Source organism: Podarcis tiliguerta (genome assembly GCF_965153285.1).
Source record: "Podarcis tiliguerta genome assembly, chromosome: 1".
Lineage (NCBI taxonomy): Eukaryota > Metazoa > Chordata > Lepidosauria > Squamata > Lacertidae > Podarcis > Podarcis tiliguerta.
The window spans coordinates 4,487,132-4,507,182 of NC_139534.1; the positions used below are offsets into that span (position 1 = coordinate 4,487,132).

Here is a 20,051-nt window from a genome sequence, read left to right on the forward strand (position 1 = left end):
GGGGTCAGGATGCCATCAGACACCTTACTTGGCACCTCTTAAAGCCCCCCCAAAAAAACACCCTAGGGAGGAGGAAACCCCCCAAGACGACTGGAGACTCAATGGCACAGAAAATCTGAAAGGAAAAAAACTGACTGCTAGGTGGGAGGGGAAATTAAATGGAATGGTTGGAAAGAAAGAGGGAAAAGAGACCATTTCCTGCTTCAGACAGAGAAGTTGTGTCAAAAGTGTCCCCAGGAAGAGAAGTAAGAATTGCCAAATGAAATTGATTGACAGATCCAAGTTTTCAATATTGGGGAGAAGTGTGACCCCCCCCCCCAAAGCAAACAAACTCAATATCGCAACAAAGGGCTGAGTTCATGCTTTTTCTTACTTAACTATTTATCATTGTTCTTTGTTAAATGTAGATGTTACTTAACACAAGATACTTCTAGGTCACTTACAATTAAAGCACAGCATACAGTACTGTAAGATGCAAATACTGAAACTGCATTAATTAACAAAATTCCAATTTAAACAAAAGATTAAATGAACAGAAAATCCCCATTGAGAATATTAAAAGCACTGACTGTGAAAGCAGCTACTCTTAAAACTGCAGCTAAAAACACTTTGAGGGAAAGTTTTCACGTGTCTCCGAAGTCTAGTAAAGCAGACAAACTGCTGTATCTCTTGTTGCCATTTTCCAAATTCAGCAGGATGGGGCACTGAGGAGAGTCTGCGAAGATGCCCTTAAAGTCCAGCCCACTCACCAGAAGAGGTGTTTTTTCAGGTATTGGGTCCCCAAGCCATGTTAAAAGCAGCCTCCTGAATTGGGCCAGTCAGTGCAGCACACGAGGACGGGCTTAATGTGCTTTCGTGACCTTTTCGCCATTAGCAAGCTTTAGTGTGAATCACTTTTCTAAAACAAAAAAAAATTGTTGCTTTACACATGCACCCAACTGGGAAAGGACCATTTTAGCAAACAACTAGGTATATTCATGCAAGGGCAATATTTTGCTTTATGGAAGGGGGGGCCCACCTTGTTTCTGGAAGCAAGAACACAAATCACTTGGTTGTGTGGATGACGAATGTTAGCAACCTGCACCACCCCACAAGCATCAAAATAATGCAGAGGATTGTAGAGCAAAGCTTGCTGGATTTTCCGGATATTTAGCACAGTAAGGGTGGAGCCTAACTCAACTTACATGGGATTAAGCACCATTGATGTGCATGGGATTTACATCTGAGTAGACATACCGTATTTTTTGCTCTATAAGACTCACTTTTTCCCTCCTAAAAAGTAAGGGGAAATGTGTGTGCGTCTTATGGAGTGAATGCAGGCTGCACAGCTATCCGAGAAGCCCGAACAGCAAGAGGGATCGCTGCTTTCACTGCGCAGCGATCACTCTTGTTGTTCTGGCTTCTGAGATTCAGAATATTTTTTTCTTGTTTTCCTCCTCCAAAAACTAGGTGCGTCTTATGGTCTGGTGCGTCTTATGGAGCGAAAAATACGGTAGTTAGGATTGTGCTGCTTTATATTATTTAGAGAAAAATTGTCTTGTTTTACACCTGGCAATCCCTGAGACTGATAAACAAATCAATTAGAGAACCTTGGCCAGTGAATTATGCACCATACCGCATCCTATAGCTTCCTCATTTATTTTGTCTTTCATGCACAGTAGGGAACAGAGGGACAGAAAGAACACAGAGGGCAGTGTGGGACATAGAGGGGAGTGAAAAAGGACTAAGAGGACAAGGGAAATAAACCTAGTGCAGCACTGAGATTCCCTTTTATAGAGTCATAGAACTGTAGAGTTGGAAGGGATCCTGAGGATCATCTAGTCCAACCCCCTGCAATGCAGGAATAGGCAGCTGCCCCATACAGGGAATCAAACCTGCAACCTTTGCATTATCAGCACCACGCTCAAACCAGCTGAGCTATCCAGGCAGCCTCCCTTAAGTACTTGTATTCATGTGTTTAAGTTATATATGCCTAGAAGAAACTTCTCTAAAGGTTTTTTCCAATTTAAAGAAGGTATTCTGTCTACGATGAAGTTAATATTGAGAGGCAGTGTAATCCAGTGCTTAACTCAAACTAAAAAGCAGCCTGGCAAAGGCCCCCAACCAGCTTAGCCCTCCCAGAGCAAGAGTACCTGCCCCCTCTCCCCTTCAGAGGGGCCTGGGTGCTGTATTCAGAAAGTTTGCAGACTTGCTCCATTTTTGCCCAGGTTCAACCTCATCCGTGGGGGAAAGTGTGACTAGGCATGACAAAATGATTAAATAGAAATGATTACAGTTGCTCACAAGAGCATAAAACTCAGATAAGCTTTACTGCTTGGGCAATGCTGAGTTTGCAGTTATCTTTCACTTATACATTTGGGATTAAGGTGTGACTGAAAACACTTGGCTTTAGTATTGATAGGCTAAAATGTTGGGAGAAGAGATATATATCCTCTCCATGTAGGTCTCCCTATGGGAATGTCACCTGAAGGCAGAGGGAGATGGGGCGGGGGGAGACGGATATGTTATTGGTTTGAGTTTGTTTGGGAGTTAAGGAGTTTCAGTGAGAGAGAATAAAGAAAGAGAACTTCTCAGTGGGTGTATGCCGTGTTATATGAAAGCAAATGTCTTTTCTCAAAATGCAGTGGACAAATGTTGGAGGGACGGTGGCTTGCATTGTTTATTTGTTTTTGTTTACTGTATTGAAACATTAAAATGTTTTAGTTGAATATAAATGTGAGGTGTCTAGCCATGACCGTAGAGCAGAGACTGAGCTGGAAGGTGGCTAAAAGAGCAATGCAAATGTAGTATTCATTCAGGAAGCTTAGCTGGTGGGTGTCAGAAAGGTGGAAAACACCCAGAACGGTATACAGTGGGAGTGGGGGAATGGTATAGGGCCCTGGGAACATTGAAATCTGGGGTGTGGGGTGGCATGTGGTTTGCACATCACAATGTTCTGAAAGAATAACATGGGGGCTTTATTTTTGTCAAAGGATATATAAACGGGGAAGTGGTTGTGATGGGCTCAATTTACAGTCCCAGGGCTGGGCCAGTGCAATTCCTGCAAATGATGGTGCATCAATTGGAATGTAATACTGAGTGGGGATTTGAACCTAGTCTCTGATACTCAAATGAATAGAACAGCAGATATTCTAAACAGGAAAGCCAAGGGGACATTGGGCCCTTACAGCACTTGTGCTAAAATCACCTATTTCTTTTACCTGTGATGACCTTTCAGCATCTCCCAAATGGCTATTTTTCTTATCCATTGAGGTCTACTGGTTTTTAATTATTTTAAAGATCTGCTGCTAGTGTTTTAAAAAGTAGAAGCAAATCCTCCCCCTCCCTCTTCTGTAGGCTCTATGTGAGTTGCAGAATGGTGGCCCTTTAGCATTGTTTGTTGTCACTCAGCTACCTTCACTAGGCTTCCAAAGAGATTCTCTTGCCCTCAGCTAGGGTAGCCCACATGGTGAGGAAGCTCATCCTGACACATCTGGTGCCATCCCCATTTTTGCCGGGTATCTGCCCCACTCTCCTATAGTCACTCATATTTATTTTGTTTTGTTTGCAGGCCTAATTCAAAATGGTGTCATTTGTTTCCCTTTAGATGGAACGTGCTTGGTATTCAAGGAGCATTACTTACCCTCTTTGTTGAGCCAATTTACTTCTCTAGCATTATCTTGGGGAGCTTGTATCATGGAGACCATCTATCCAGAGCAGTATACCAGCGAATAGCAGAGATAGAAGATTTACCCCCTCTCTATATACTCAACAGACCTTTACTCAGTGGTATGTATGTAATAAAAAACAAACAACAGCTCTTCCAGTTCTGGTATATTTTCAGAATTTTGCAAATTGCATTCACCTGAACCCACAATGTGTAAAAACAGGGTCAGGGGCACATACATAAGGTCCACCCCAATGTCTCCAACATGCAGGTTGGTCTTTAGGTCTTTGCACTAGTGCAAAGGTCTGGAGAGGGCTTTAAAATGCCTTCATTTGACCACACTTAGAAACTCTCCCAGATAAGACTGGGTTTCCGTCCATGGAAGAGTTTCGCAGTCTATTCAGTTGAATCTGCTTCAAAAAACCCTTGAGACCTTTGGACCAATTGGGCAAAGGTCTGAAGAGGAGGTCATCCCTAGGTCAGATAAGACAGGGTCCCACTTGTGGGAGGGTTTCTAAGCATGTTCATTTGGACCTGCACAAAAGTCCTCTACAGACCTTTGCACTAATCATGAAAAGGTATGAAGATGGGCCCAAATACTGGCACCTTGATGGCTGAGTTTGTCTGCACATCCCTGTTTTTACTCATTGCCTTTTGTTAACGACAGATCTACCTCAAATATAAATAGGGCATTCAGGAAAGACTTGGAATCCGTGTAATGAAGGTTCTTGACTTAGGCCACAATTTGGGGCAGTTAGATAGTTAAAAGCCATTGACTTGGAGCACCCAGTGCTGCCCTTGCTTATGGCTATGTACTTCTGTGCCTTATTAGGGAAACATGTAGCAATATTATTAAGGGTTTGGATTTCTCCACCTCCTTCTCAACAGTGCCATATTGGATGCTTTACTGGATAGGGCAGGAGTGGGCCCAGGCAGTGGCAAGGTTGGCAGGAGGGCCAGGTTGATTCTGCCCATGTGCCCCACAGTCCCAGCCTTGCCACCCTTCCCTTCTGGGTGTGTGGCTGCCCCACTGCACCTGCCGCTCCTGCACGAGTCCTTTAAAAAGCGGCAATTCAGCTACTGAGGCGGCAATTCAAAGAGGGACACTGCCATAGGACAGGAGCTTCTTAACCCTTGTGCTGCCTTCTTGATGAAAACCATTCCTGCCTCAGCTGCTTTTACCACTGCAGAGGAAAAGATGTGGCTACAGGCAACCCCCCATTTACATGGAGGTTACATTCCAAGGCAGCACACATTTAAGTGAAATGCCAGTGATGTTTCAAATATATGCAAACACCCCATTCCACTCTGCCCCTTTCTGTGACGTTTTTGGGTCACTTCTGGGTTTGACACAATGCGTGTGTGCATGATTGAGCACATGTTGAACTGCGTGAATGGCGGATTTCCTGTACTTCTTTCTTTTCCCCCTTGATGGTAAAAGCAGTTGTATTATGAAAAAGCTTCGGTATTCTTTTTATGAAGATGGTAAAAGCAATGTGAATGAGGTAAAACTGGGCCTCTCACCTTTAAATTAAGTTTTAAAGTGTGTTTTAATTGTGCTTTAGTTTTTTAATCAATTTTCTAACATTTTTATTGTTTTATACTATATTTTAATGTTTTGTTTTTTTAATGCTTTGTGATCTTCTCAGATTCTGCCTGTTGATAGAGGGCTGTTATGTAAGAATAGTAAAAAAAATACAAGCATACATCTTACCTGTAAACCAGCTGCCCTGTAGGAAAGAAAAATGTCTCCAAAAGCAATCATGGAACTACATGGATTCCTGCATTGCAGGGGGTTGGACTTCCCTTCCAACTCTACAGTTCTATGATTCTGTACACATAAGATGCAGTTCAGCTATACATTTTTTTTTTCTGTTATCAGAAAAATGATTCCAAATCCAACATTTTTTCTTTGTTGTTAATAACCCCAAATCCTGTGATTTGGCAGCAGACTGGGGGCAATCTACTGTGCAATATCGAATACTGAAACAGGAAGGTCTAATAAAGAATACACATTACTTTAGTAAATCAGAAACAACAAACAGCCTTGTGACACCTTAAGGACCAACAAATGTCGCATGGCATAAGCTTTCATGGACTGCAGTCCACTTCATCAAATGCATGAAGTGTTATCCTGAGTTACAGGTAACTTCATTTGGGGAAGTGAGGTTTGTTAGCAATGAGGTCAGAGGGAAATGAAATTTGGGCAGTGATAATTATGTAATTAAAAAAACAGTTGCTAGACGACACAGATATCCTGGCATTGATAAGCCAATTGACACACAGAATGTGCTAAAAATCTTTGGCCTCAGTACATTCCCCAGGTGATTGCCTTGAACTTCTTGCAGTGAAATGTGAAACCACTGAATTATAATATATCAAGGGGTGTCATGCCCTTTTTCTTGGCCCTACCAAGACTGTGTCTCTGGTGCTGGCATGGCTGCAAATGTTTTTGTGGCAAAGCAGATGGAGGTCCGACATGACACCAGAGCGAGATGGGGGCAGCTGATGTATCCGTTGTCCTCCCAAGAGCCTCAGGATGCAGCCTTATCAATAGTAAAAACACATATTAATAATCTCCAAATCTGATTAATGCATCAAAAAGACTTCAGTTTCATATTACTTATTCATTGTACCTAAAACAGTGTCCTTACCGTAGTATCTAAAAAGGTAAAAGTAGCAAAAGGTCATGGAATAGGAAATTTTGTTGGACTTTAAATCCATAAACATACTGGGTGAGAAACAGAATAAAATTTGTCAAAATAGAACTATTCCAACATCTTTTCCTGCTTTCGATCACCTTTTTCTACCGTTTTCCCACTTGTCTTTCAGTATGTTCATTTCATGAATTTAAATGCAACCACAGCAGGTGCTATAACTCTCCGGCAGTTTGACTTTATCCACGAAGGCACGTGCTTTCATTGTCTCCCGAGACAGATACCAACAAGAATTGAATAGAGTCCAACACAATTTCCCATTCTATTACTTTTGCTATTTTTCCCCCCACCCCCAGTATTGAGCTGCTAAGATAAATAAAAAATCATTTTTTCTGTTTCTGATCTAATTCCATTTATAAATCCCAATAGAATTCTGGTAATCTGTCCCTTAAACGTGTCCACCATCTGCACCTATGAATAACTGGATATTTGCACTGAATTTGCATCATATCTGTCTTGTGATATTTATATCTCCAGCTTTTCGTTTTGCCTTCTAACTAAGTATGTTTCATCCTCCATGAAGTCATGTACCACCTGGCTATTATTTCATTTGAATTTTCCAATTAATATATGTTTAATGTCTTCCACACACTCTTCTCCTATATATATTCCCATAATCTTGCTGTTTGCTTATTTAGATCAGTAGACTGTATATCACAATGCATGTTCTTCCATTCATTTACGTTTATCAGTAAATTCTACATGTTAGAGGTCACTTTCCGTGCATTAACATTTATTCCCTTATTCTTTTTCTTCACTTATCTTGTGCCCAATTTATGGATTGAAAATATTATATATTGGAAATTTTATGGCATTCCTTTTTCAATCAACTCATGAGTACGAACAAGTACCACTTCTTTGACTTGCTTACCTTAAACTTACCATCCAGGAGGGATGTGTGCCAATTGTTGCTCTTAGATTCTCAAGTACAGTCAATTATCATTAAAATCAATCTAACATCACATTTGCATAACTATTATATCTCTCCCCCCCCTTTTTTTTTTACTGTAACTGAACTTCCATTTGGGTTCTCTTTTTGTGTGTTGATTTTGAAAAAGGTAAAGCAACTTCAGCAATATGCACATATTCACTAATGATATTCTTACAAACTAAGAGATATTTAAATTTTTCTATATCACAAACTCCTTCTTAACCGTCTTTATCACTAGACCAAAATTAACTGAGAGGATATAGATCCTCTAAACTGGATGTTAGCCACATGCCATAAAATCAAACGGGTGTTAATGCCACTTTACTTTCAAACAAAATCTGTATCTTTGTCCTCTTCTAAGCAAAACCAAATAAATTCTGTTTTGGATCTATTTATCGTATATCATGATACCTTCTTGTTTCCTGAATCACCCTCTTAAGTACTTTCAGTTTTTGACATATCTAACTTTCCCTTTACTTGCTGGTTTATTTCTTATAGCTAAGACAAAATTCCCAACCAAAAAAAAAAAAAAAAAAATGTAGATGAAAAGTAGACATTCCCCTCTTTCTAACTAGACTTACTTCTGTATTGTTCCATTTATTAATAGTTTTGTACTTGCTTTATGATAACATGCTGTTATTCAACATTGACTTTTTTCTTCTACTTCAAATTTACCTAAAACACCATTAAAAAAATTCTCTTTCCACCCTGTTGTAACTTTTCTGCATCAAACACTGTCAAAGTAGCTGGTTGTTGATTCTTAAAACTTTCATAAAGTAAACTTACTGATTTCCTTTTATTTCCTTATATACCTTCCCTTCTGGCAACTCCTGCAGCCAAGCTTCTGCCCAAAGTATCGCTTTCCTTTCCTTTGGGTCCCAGCCTGTTCTTCAGCTGAGATGTCATTTTGCTCAGCCCAGGTTTGAAGCTTATTCAACAAAAACCTTCCATAGACTTTTGACCCAGTATCCAAGAGACTAATTGGGCTATGATTTTTAGGATCAGATCTCTCACTTTTTTTCTTTTTTCTTTTTACAGAGGAACAATAATATTAGACCACCATCCACCAGGAATGTTCTCTGTCCACTTGATATGAGAGAACAACTTAGCCAAAATGGGTGCCAACCAAGAGGAGTTAAATTTAAATATTTCCTGGGGAAGCATATATTCCTCGTGAGCTTTATCTGTTGTTAGGTTTTGAAGTAAGCAACCAGTCTCCCAAGATGTCACAGGCAAGGGAGGGCCATGTAAAACGAGCCCTGGTGGTTGCCCTCAAAATACAACTGTCCTATGATAGCAAGGATTTGGGTTTCCAGGTGAAGCTTGGAAATACAGAGAACTGAATGGACCAAGTTCCAGAATCTTGCACCATCCTTTTGACTTTCAGCCACAGCCAACTTCATTCACCTTTATCTTGAATCTGCACCTTTCCCTTATTTTCAGATTCTTGTGAAATTATTTCTCCTTTCTTACATTGTGCATTGCAACCATCAGTACAGGAGCTGCTTCATCTAAAACTCTGTAACCCTAGGCTTATTCTTTGTATGAATCATAGAATCATAGAGTTGGAAGAGACCACAAGGGCCATCGAGTCCAACCCCCTGCCAAGCAGGAAACACCATCAGAGCACTCCTGACATATGGTTGTCAAGCCTCTGCTTAAAGACCTTTAAAGAATGAAGCAAATTCCACTGTTGAACAGCTCTTACTGTCAGGAAGTTCTTCCTAATGTTTAGGTGGAATCTTGTTTCTTGTAGTTTGGATCCATTGCTCCGTGTCCGCTTCTCTGGAGCAGCAGAAAACAACCTTTCTCCCTCCTCCATGTGACATCCTTTTATATATTTGAACATGGCTATCATATCACCCCTTAACCTCCTCTTCTCCAGGCTAAACATGCCCAGCTCCCTTATTCGTTCCTCATAAGGCATCGTTTCCAGGCCTTTGACCATTTTGGTTGCCCTCCTCTGGACACGTTCCAGTTTGTCAGTGTCCTTCTTGAACTGTGGTGCCCAGAACTGGACACAGTACTCCAGGTGAGGTCTGACCTATTGGTTGTCTATTACCTCTGCTTCTTACATTCACATCCCTTTCTTCCATTCAGGGCAACTAATCCCCACCCCACCCCATTTTTATTAGTGGATTTTTTAAATGCAGATATAATAAAAGAACAAGAAAGAGGGAAAAGACCGAAAAACCACCAGCAGCACCCATTAACAATAAGAATAATCCATCAAAAATTATAACTCATCAAACCTAGTTTTAACACATACATTAATAAATGACATCCATGTGTCCAAATAGGTTTCCAAGTGATATTGTTGATTATAAGATATAAGATCTTCAGATCACTGAGTAAAAGATGATCGAAATTAAGAACCATTTCTGTTGTCTATCTGTTAGACTGCACTTCACAGGAATATATAAATATCGAGGATTTTTCCAAGACAAAGTTAATACAAACATTTCCTTCTTTTCTGAAAGAAACAATTCAAATAGGCTTTTTATATAGAACCACAAATATAACATCCCCTCACCCTCACAACAGGTATCAAGTTGTACATTAACATTACTCTGGTGAATCCATACAATTTGAGCAAATGCCCAGCATATAATGTCCCAGGGACAGCAGAAAGGTGGTTTTATCCATCACAGATAGATGGATTCTCCCAGTGGAGAATATAGTTCAAGCCGTGCTGTTCCGGATGACCATACTTGCGAAAGTGCTTTGGATAATTTTATCTTTAAGAGCAGTTTGGTGAAATCGCTCCTCCCTTCCACCCATAGGGCGGCATGTTAGGTCTCACTCTTGCTTCTCTTACTATTGCAGATACTTGAGCAACTCACGTCTTTTAGCAGTCTGACAGTTGAGTCACAATTTCTATAACAGTAATCAACTAAAATGGATGGAGAGAACTACCCAGCTGCCATTGGTTGTATTTCCTTCTTGTCATCAGACACTTTTGTATGTTGCTTTGGCTTCAGTTAGCATGGCAGCCCATTAGCCTGCATGACACATCACATCAAAAGAGCCAACCCTCGAAAATCACTCGTCGCTTTGGGAAGAGGAAGGGGAATATATGGATTGGGAGTAGAAAGTCTCTTCTAGGCAAATATGTTTCTGAGGGGGAACCACAGGGTGGACTGGGCCAAGTTGCATGGAAGAGGACAAGGGCTTTGGGCCACTTTAAAGAGTGAGGGGGTATAGGGATTGAAAATGTTTTGCAACTGTATTGTAACTTCTGAATAAATGTTTTTTTTGAATTAAATTATCCAAAAAAAGAAAAGAAAAGAAAGAGAGTAAGGTTAGGAACATTTTCGAGGGTTGAGGATAACTTTCCTGCTGCTCTGGTGGCTGCTTTCAGAACCAATTGGCATACCTGTTAAATATACTTTAAACATATTCTGAAACAGATCTTAGTGCCCCATCATCATATTTCCTGCTTTCTCTGGCTAGCTTCTGGGGTGCAGTTGTCCTTTGTGCTTCAAAGGGCTAACTGAGAAGGATTTCAGTGGTGGAGCAACTGATGGGATAGGTGGGGATCTAAAGAACTTAGACCGCGTTTTGCATTCAAGGACATTTTGACAGTATATACTGAACCCCTTGTATAATACATTTTAAAAAGTTGGAACAGTTACCTTGAAAGTTGAAGTGAAACAGTGCCCCCCCCCCGCCCAATCCACTGCTTTGATTTGCAGAGCTTGGCTACTAGCATGTGACTCTCAGTTTTTGAAAGGGAAATAGCATGCTTTCATTTTTTTCAGAAAGAAATATGGGGTCTTGTGACAAAGAAAATCACAACTTCCATCATTAATTTTAAAAAGTTACTTTTCCAGTTAAGATACCAGTTAAGCAGATACTTCAGTATGAAGAGAAAATATTGTATCAAAATCAGGTGTAATCTGCCCCCACCCGCCCCGGCTCAGTGTCTCGTGCTGTGGGTGGGCTGGCCTGGCACAACCAAACTTTGCAAACGGCTTCTTGATTTCTGTGAGATAATGAGGATGAAATCTTGCATCCACTTATTTGAGAGGAAGTGCCTTTGAACTCAGTTTGGCTTCATGGTTAACATGTATGGGGTTGTACTTCCAATGACTTGACTAACCCAGGATAAAGTTCTGCTTTAAGGGGTTTGCAAAAACTTCTTGTCAGTGAATACAGACAGAAGAATGTGAACATATATATATATATTGAAAACTATATTGAAAACTAGGAGACCAGAAAATGCCAGAGGTTGTATGACATAAATTTTATAAATTTCAGACAACATTATTGTACCATTTGATTCTCTCAGCCTCTATAAATGCATTAAGGGTTTTTTGCGTTGTTATTTTTTTAAAAACCAGGAAATCATCCGGCTTCTTGACTATAACGATGTAGTCAGAGATTCTTAGAGCAATTTATAGCTACGCTGTTTGTTGGTATATTTCTGTTGTCATAACATAGCACTACTGATAGCAGTGGTCCCGCACATTTCCCCCCTTGTGGTGTGGCTGTTTCTTATGCTTTAGTGCCTTTAAGCTCCCTTGGTCCCCCCCCCCCCCACGTTTCTCTTCTTGGAGCTCTGTGGGGTGAAGAGCAGGGCTGCCATTTCTTTTCCATAGAGATCTCTTTCCAGTTGCCCTTAAGGACTGAAGTGCTGCTTTTTGCTCTTCCCTAAATGTGGGGGAAATGAAGTATGGCAGTTTGCTAATAAGATAAGATTAGTCAATCCATACTTTCTTCCCTTCTCTTCCTGGAGTTGTGATACCTGACTGGATAGCCGCATCTCAGAAAGAGGGGACATAAAAGCATCTGAATGATGCTGAGCTTGACATAATTTTGCTTGTGCTTCGCTCTAATGGAGTGGCCAGCTGCTGCCACTTCATCAGAAAGGGGTTTTTAAAGTGTTGTTTTGCAAACGTAGGTACAATATGGGCAGTTTTATTTTAGAGACTGTTAGTTACCACTAAGTAATGTCATTTTTCCTTTATCCAGCTATTTAGCTGCACTCAGATTTGAATTGTAAAAAGATTAACCAAAATGTGATGCAAATGCTCCTCCTAATAAGGTTATGTTATGTTATTCTAACATACATTTCTCCATTTATAACACTCCTGCCTTAATGATGTTGGAATATTTTGGCCACACATTCTCCAGTAATGGAAGCAGAATGTTCATGGCTTTATGTCCTACCTCAAAAGAGGAGTGTTCCAGTTTTCCAGCCATTGTTTTAAAGGAGTGTGACATAACATGATTGACATGTTACATTGCACTCATTTTCTTTGGAAAGAGAAGCTATAAAAGGTATGTGAATATTTCTTCTTGTTGAGAGCCCTTCTTCTTTCTTACAGGTATCAGTAATGCTGAAGCCCGCCAACCAGGAAAAGCACCTAATTTCAGTGTAAACTGGACCATAGGAGATGCTGGTCTTGAAGTGATTAATGCTACAACAGGCAAGGACGAAATGGGACGTGCATCCCGTCTTTGTAAGCATGCTCTGTACAGTCGCTGGATGCGAGCTTATGCAAAGGTATATTTTGGCAAATGGGTAATTCAGCACTACATCTGTATCCACAGGGCATAAGCATTTGGGCTTTGAGTCTATCATTATTAGGCAAGCTGTGTCAGAGCTGAATGTATCAGAAGTTTGATGCAACCCATAAATTTATTTGTATGCCACCTTTCCATAGTTCAAACAATGCTCAAGGTGGCTTAGAACATGGAAAAATGCATACCTATGATGAATATATTTAAAATATTTTAAAATACACAACCAAACTGAACAACTTCCACATAAATCACAATAAGATTACAAGATCTCAACCCCCCCCCCCAGAGTCTGTTTAGCAGCCTCAGCTTTTGTAGCTGGTCATTCAGGGCCCTCCCGTCCCAGGCCAGGCAAGGAGAAGGTCTTCCAGAACTCATAGCCAAGAAGGGATATTTGCTGCTGTTTTCCAAGAATGGTGCCCACTGTGCCCGAACACATTGGCTTTCTGTAACCATAGAATGGTCGAGTTGGAAGGTACCCAGACGGCCCTCTAGTCCACCCCCTGCATCACAGCCTTTGTTTAAAAACCTCCAAGGAAGGAGAGTTGACCACCTGAGATTGTCTGTTCCATTGTCAAACAGTTCTTACATCAGAAAGTTCTTATGAATGTTAGTTTGAATCTCCTTTCTTGTAATTTGGATCCATTGGTTTGGGTCCTACCCTCTGGAGTAGCAGAAAGCAAGCTTGCTTCATCTTCCATGTGACAGCCCTTCTCCAGGCTAAATATACCCAATTCTCCCAACTGTTCCTCATCAGGCTTGTTTTCCCAACTCTTTAGCCTATTGGTTGCCCTCCTCTGCACACCTTCCAGCTTGTCAATATCCTTCTTAAATTGTGGTGCCCAGAACTGGACACAGGACTCCCGGTGTGGTCTGACCAAGGCAGAATAGAGTGGGACTATTATTTCCCTTGATCTGGACACTATACCTCTGTTGATGCAGCCTAGAATAGCATTAGCCTTTTTGCTGTTGCATCTTACTGTTGACTTATGTTCAGCTTGTAGTCCACAAAGACTGCTAGATCTTTCTCACATTTCCTGCTGCCATGCCAGGTGTCCTCCATCGTATATTTGTGCATCTGGTTTTTCCTGCCTAAGTGCAGAACCTTAAATTTTCTTCTGCTCTGGAGGGTAAGACTTGAAGTAATGACTTCAAATTACAAGAAAGGAGATTCTGACTAAACACCAGGAAGAACTTTCTGACAGTAAGAGCAGTTTGACAATGGAACAGTCTCCCTTGGGAGATTGTGGACTCTCCTTCCTCGGAGGTTTTTGTCCCTATTGAAATTCATTTTGTTAGTTTTGGCCCAATTCTCCAACCTGTGAAGGTAATCTGGAGGTGTGTAGGGAGTTCACCCCTTCTAGTAGGTCTTCCCTTTTGTTGCCAAGGTGACAATAAGGGACGTAGAATTCTAGAGTTGGAAGGGATCCAAAGGGTCATCTCAACGCAGGAATCTCAGCTAAAGCATCCTTGACATGAATAAACAATAGGTGATGATCAACTGAAGAAAGTTAAAAGTTTGGTTTCCCCATTATTTGTATTTGATGGGGAGATGTTTCAGTCAAAAACACTAACTTGAATATTGGTCCCAACTTGGAATATTTTAAAGATTTAAAAAGTTTTTTACGCTGCTTGAAAACAGATTCCATTGAATTTTAGTAAGCCTAAGAAGGAAATAAAAAAGTACCGCTCAACTACATAAAAATATGCCTGCTCTTTATGCAAACAGTAAAAAATTTAATCAAGTACCATATTAAAAAGTTCAGGTAACTCGTGTCTTATGCAGGGGTTTCGTTCCTGGGATGGCACGTAGACGCAAAAACACAAATACTCAAGCCCCTCACTTGGAACTGCCCCCCATGCAAGCAGTCTTACATTCTGGAGCTGGTGCATCAAATGGGTCTTAGCCCCCAAGGTTTTAAGCTCTCTCCCTTGCTTACTGGGCACACGTGTCCATCCAAGATCTCACAAGTAAGCACCCAGTAAGGAAATCTAGAGCTTGAAAGCTCCCTTCACACTGGTAAAACTCTATGCAAAAAAGTTCTGCCTTGCCTATTTTGCTCTGCACTGCTCATGTACCATATGGGCTCTGTGAGGCTCTCGTGAGTTTTTGCAGGGCCACCCACGTTCCCGTGAGATCTTGCAGGAGCCTCTCAAGGCTGAGAGCTTGAAAGCTCTCTCCACACTGGGAAAAAACCCTGAGCAAAAAGAGCTTTTAAGCTCTCCACTTTCCATGCATTTAATTTGTATGATTTCAACTGTCTGGCCTTCTGCCACGTAAAGTTGAAATTGCACACGTGACACTTGTAAGTTGTGATTTAAAAACTTGTACTTTAAAAACATGGAATGTTAGGAACTGCCTTGTTGAGTGATGTGGCATGTTTCTTGCTATTCTTCACGGCCAGTTTTTATTTTATTTTCATGTTGAGATGAAACTATAGCACCTGTTTGATCAGAGCACTGCTCTAGCCAGCAAGGCATGCCATGTCCCACGTGTGACTTGAAGGGTGCTCCGAGTGGAGAGGGCCGGCTCTGGTGGAGCACCTGATATTTGTGCATAAGGATCTCCAATAAGGATAATTCCATTGCGGCTGGAAAAGACTTGGCCCTTCTAAAGAGGGTCTCATTACCTACTAGGAGTGCCAAAGAGCCAGCCAGACTTTGTGAGCTGCACAGTGCAGCAAGCCTATGGCATAGTTATTCTGTGTCCCTTGCATGGAATGAGTTTAGGGCAGGGATCACCTTTCCATACCTGCCCTGGTGTTCCTGAAAAACCTCCTTGAATTGTTCTACAGTGGTACCTCAGGTTAAGTACTTAATTCGTTCCAGAGGTCTGTTCTTAACCTGAAACCATTCTTAACCTGAAGCACCACTTTAGTTAATGGGGCCTCCTGCTGCCGCCGGAGCACGATTTCTGTTCTCATCCTGAAGCAAAGTTCTTAACCTGAGGTAATATTTCTGAGTTAGCGGAGTTTCTAACCTGAAGCATATGTAACCTGAAGCTTATGTAACCCGAGGTACCACTGTACTCTCCACGGCCCTCTCTCAGAACAAATCACTCCATCAAAGCTGAATTAGAGCTGCCTTGAGCAGGATATGTGGGATTAAAATCCAATTAATTTTTCTTGGTTAGCAGGCATTACAGTTTTAAAAAAAACACAAAATGGGGGGGAGGAGAGATGGGAAGTTTGGGTCGTAGCTTTGGATTTTGATTCTGATTCACAAATAAAGAGAAAAGAAAACAAAACACGTCCTAGGTATTATTTTGCCAACTGTTTTATATTTAAAAAATCATATATTGAAATGATAAAATATTTGCTATATGTAACAGGATTCTCTTTCTTTCTCATCTCTCCAGCTTTCTTCCAGTCTCCGTTCAAATGTCAGTAAACCAAACATGTACCACGAAACAAAGCAAGCAGCTTCCGAATATCAAACTGCCAAAGAGTGTCTGTTCAAAGCATTTTCAAAGGCAGGACTTGGCGCCTGGGTGGAGAAGCCCATAGAGCAAGATCAGTTTTCCCTTGTAGTCTAATCCATGGATGCCCTCTGCTTGGAAAAGAGGACAGGATGGAAACCCCGACGTCAACATTTCATCTACACAGCTGAAACAGCAGATCTTAGATTTTTATTATTGTTTTCTGTTGGGGAGAGGCTGACTTGAGACCATTTTTTTCTTTTGCTAAAGTATTAAAACCTTTGGAAAATGGATAATACAATAACTAGACTAGAATAATACAAAATTATTCCATTACCTTCTAAGGAACTATTGTCTGCAGGGTGTGGGGGAACCCACAATGCAATTCAAAGTGATACATCTGAATAATTTAAATTTTATTTTACTGCATTGTTACCAGGTGCATGATTAATGTAAACCACCTAGGATTTTACACAACACTTTGACTAAGTGGTTTGTTTTTGTGTTCTTTTAGAGCCCAAGAGACAGATTATTTATGTGCTTCTTATAGATTTTTATTTTTTAAATAATTGAGCTCACAAAACCAGACTGGAGTTTGGCTAGCTATTTTTCCCTGCTTCCTTGCTCTTTAAACACCAGCTGTTGAAAACTTTGTCTCTCTGATTTATGTATTTATTATTGTGTGATCCAGTTTTTAACATGCCACTTTTTATTCCATTTTTAAAGTATTTGTCTTCACTTCCCATTTACACATTGTGAAGTTATTGTTTTTTTACCATTGTAAACTGGAAACTAAATATTTGTATACTAACAAATTCTTTTTACTTTGATGTATGAAAATCAGCTTAGAAATAGGCGGATTGTGTTTCACAGGAACTCAGTGGAGTACAACAGTAATATTACCAGTGATGTGGCAATTTCAAAACACTCATTTGTGAGGAAATACGCTGCCTTGCCAAAAACCAATTCACACAGAAACACTAGTAAGGGCAAAAGAATTTTTAAACTGCGCGCTTCAGAGACCTAACTTATTTTCGGCGAAACTATTGTGTTCTTTTACACACGCTAATATGAGGGTACCAACCCAAATTATTCTGAAATGATCTGTTTGATCTAGTATAATAGGAATAAATATTGAAAACGTTGTTCATATATATTGATGACATCTCCCATTAATGAGCATGTTGCGTGGATCTGATCTCTCAAGGACAGCAGTCCTAGGCTGAGAGAGTTAGGTCCTATGCTGAGCCAAAGCGCAGGACCCTGGCGGGCAGCTGCTTCCGCTGCCTGTGCTTCAGAGCCAGTTGGCGCCAGGAGGGGCTGTCCCAGAGGCAGGGTGCTGCAAATGTCCAGGTGCTGTAGCCAGCAAATCTGACTCTCCTGCCCATCGCCAAGGTATCAGAAGGTATTGTCTTTCTGATCATTTGTGATAGGATGCAGCAAGCACAGTTGCACTTAATGAAATAGGTGGTGGGACTAATACCTCGGCATTAATTGTAAACATGCAATATTGCTAACATATTATTCCAATAAAAGTAAGAAGGAATTCATAACAATCATGGTAGAAATTTGGGCTTGATCTCAGTAGTTACATTCCAAGAAAGCATGTATTGTAGGTTTAGCAAATTCAACATTTCCATATGCTTAAAGCGAATTAATGGTTACATGTTTTGCTAAACCAGTGCCAGAAATCAAAGTTGTAATACTATATGTATATCACATATATCTTGGCCTCTACGTGATGTGATGTTCATATTGAAGGTATCACATCAGCTCAAAAGTATTTTTTAAATATTTGTGCGACTGTATGTAGTAGGTAGACACGGTAGCTAGCTCCTCACCTCTGGGTATTGTCTGGGTACTGCTATCTACATAGTATTGTGGTGATAGTTACAAAAACTTTACGAAGTTACTTTGCATGTCCAGAAAGCCCTATGCTGTAATTGGTATTCCTCTTCCTTTAAAATAAAATAGATATATAATATGTTCACTTTAAAAATATTATGAGAAAAAGGCATGATAGCAATAAGTTAATATAGAATTTAATAGAATAAATCAGAATTTTATTATGTGAAGGAAAATAATTTATATGGCATTTTAAATTGTTACTAGGCATTTTCTTGCAGTACTGTGGCCTGAATTACATAGAACATAATCAACACATCCACGTGCTTAAAATGGTCACATGAATAGTCCCAATGAAGCATATTCCAGTTCAGAGGATCAAGGCCAATTTGTAGACAACTGTGAAGAAAAATAAGAGTATGAATAGGCTTGCCAAGTGTTGAATTAAAAAAAGTCTGGTACCTGGTCAGGGCCTGGGGACAGAGCTCTCCGTTACATGACGTAGAATCCAGAGTAGGTCTGCTGATGACACAGTTTTTTAGGGTGGACCCAAGTCAAGAGGTCTGGGGGCAGAGCCAAGATTAAATTAAAAACCAAACCAGCACAGGTAAGGAGGAAAATAGCAGCTTTCTCCTTGGCTTTTCTGACACCTGGCTCAAAAGCAAAAATAAATAAAATTGTCCACACTGTTGCTTTCTTCTGGCTGATTGGCAACCCCAGTTATGAGCTGGCTGAGAGGTTTTTTACTATAGCGGTTTTAATGAAATTAAAGTGTGAAGATTGCACAATGTATAGCAAATCTGCTGCATTTTATAGCTTGAGAGCGAATGTGTTAGTGTTTTTTCCAATAGCAAAGTGGCTTGCTTGGAACATAATACCAAGTCACAGGGTGAGCAGAAGTGAGCCTGAACCTCATGAACTCTGCCCTCCTCTCTCCAGCACAGCAACAAGGGGATTGCAAGCCTTCACACTTACCTAAACTAACCAGAGTCTATTGTTACGTCCATCCTGTGAAAGTTCTAGTTGGTTTAAACCGTGGTTTATTGAAACAAGCCAAGATCAGTCGGCGGCTTTTGGTTCTGGCTTGTTAAAGTGTGTGTTTAAATTAACCAGAATTTCCCCGTTATGGGCAGAACCATTAACTTTGGTTAGTTTAAAACAGAAAGTAAATGCTTTGGAAATTCTGTCCTATTTGGGAAAGAAGTGGTAGCCTATGGGCTGCTTTACTCATTTGTGAGTGTGCCAGATTTGCTCCTTTTTCACCAACCCATGTCTGTGCCTCAAAGCTCTCTACTGTCGTGAGCATTAAGGACGTGATGTGACTATTTGGAGCCGACAGCTGCCTAATTGCTAATTTCACGACCATGCAATTAGTAGCTTTCCTAGAGACAACTCTTCTTTGCCTGGGCGTCTGGTATCTCTCACTGGGGCAACCTATTTGTTTGTACAGCCAACAATGTTACCTTCCTGTAAAGCAGGGGAAGGGACCTTGGGACCCTCCAGATAGTGTTAAGACTCCCAACACCCACCAGCCCATGCCATGATGGTGGGAGCTGAAGTCCAGCAACATAGCGATGTCTATGGGTTCTTCGCCCCTGCCGTCAAGAATTCAGTGGATGCGCGGTGAAAAGTTCCTTGTAACTAGAATCTTACATAAACAGCAATCACGAGTCCCATTTATGTGTTTTTATGTTCATTTCTGTGATCAGCAGGGCAACAACTCTGTACCATCTCAATGAAAAGGATGCTTCCATGTGCTGGGCAGGAGGGGACGAGTTTCTCTTCCTTTTCTCCCTCAAACAGCCCCTTTCCTCATAGAACAAAAACTGGACTATTGAAATACCTAGATAATGATGTTGTCACATAACTGCCATGGAGGTTTATTTTTGTTTTTTGTTACAATGTGATAACGGTTCTCCAGGCTTTGAAAAATAAATCTTTGCCTTCCCTCAAAGGAAGCTCTTACCA

The 20,051-nt window shown here is 40.7% G+C and overlaps 1 protein-coding gene across 12 annotated transcripts in view; it reads left to right on the forward strand.

The window, feature by feature from the left end:
• Nucleotides 1–20,051, forward strand: part of ADARB1 (adenosine deaminase RNA specific B1) — a 57,052-nt gene extending 37,001 nt beyond the window's left edge. For 10 of the 12 annotated variants that reach the window (XM_083401599.1, XM_083401601.1, XM_083401595.1 and 7 more), the window contains 3 exons: nt 3,587–3,768; nt 12,625–12,803; nt 16,179–20,051. In XM_083401599.1, the coding sequence (XP_083257725.1) occupies nt 3,587–3,768; nt 12,625–12,803; nt 16,179–16,355 (538 nt within the window). In that variant the 3' untranslated portion in view covers nt 16,356–20,051. Of the gene's footprint in view, nt 1–3,586; nt 3,769–10,120; nt 10,224–12,624; nt 12,804–16,178 lie in introns of those variants that run through there. The other 2 variants (XR_014502574.1, XR_014502575.1) reach the window with 2 other exon arrangements.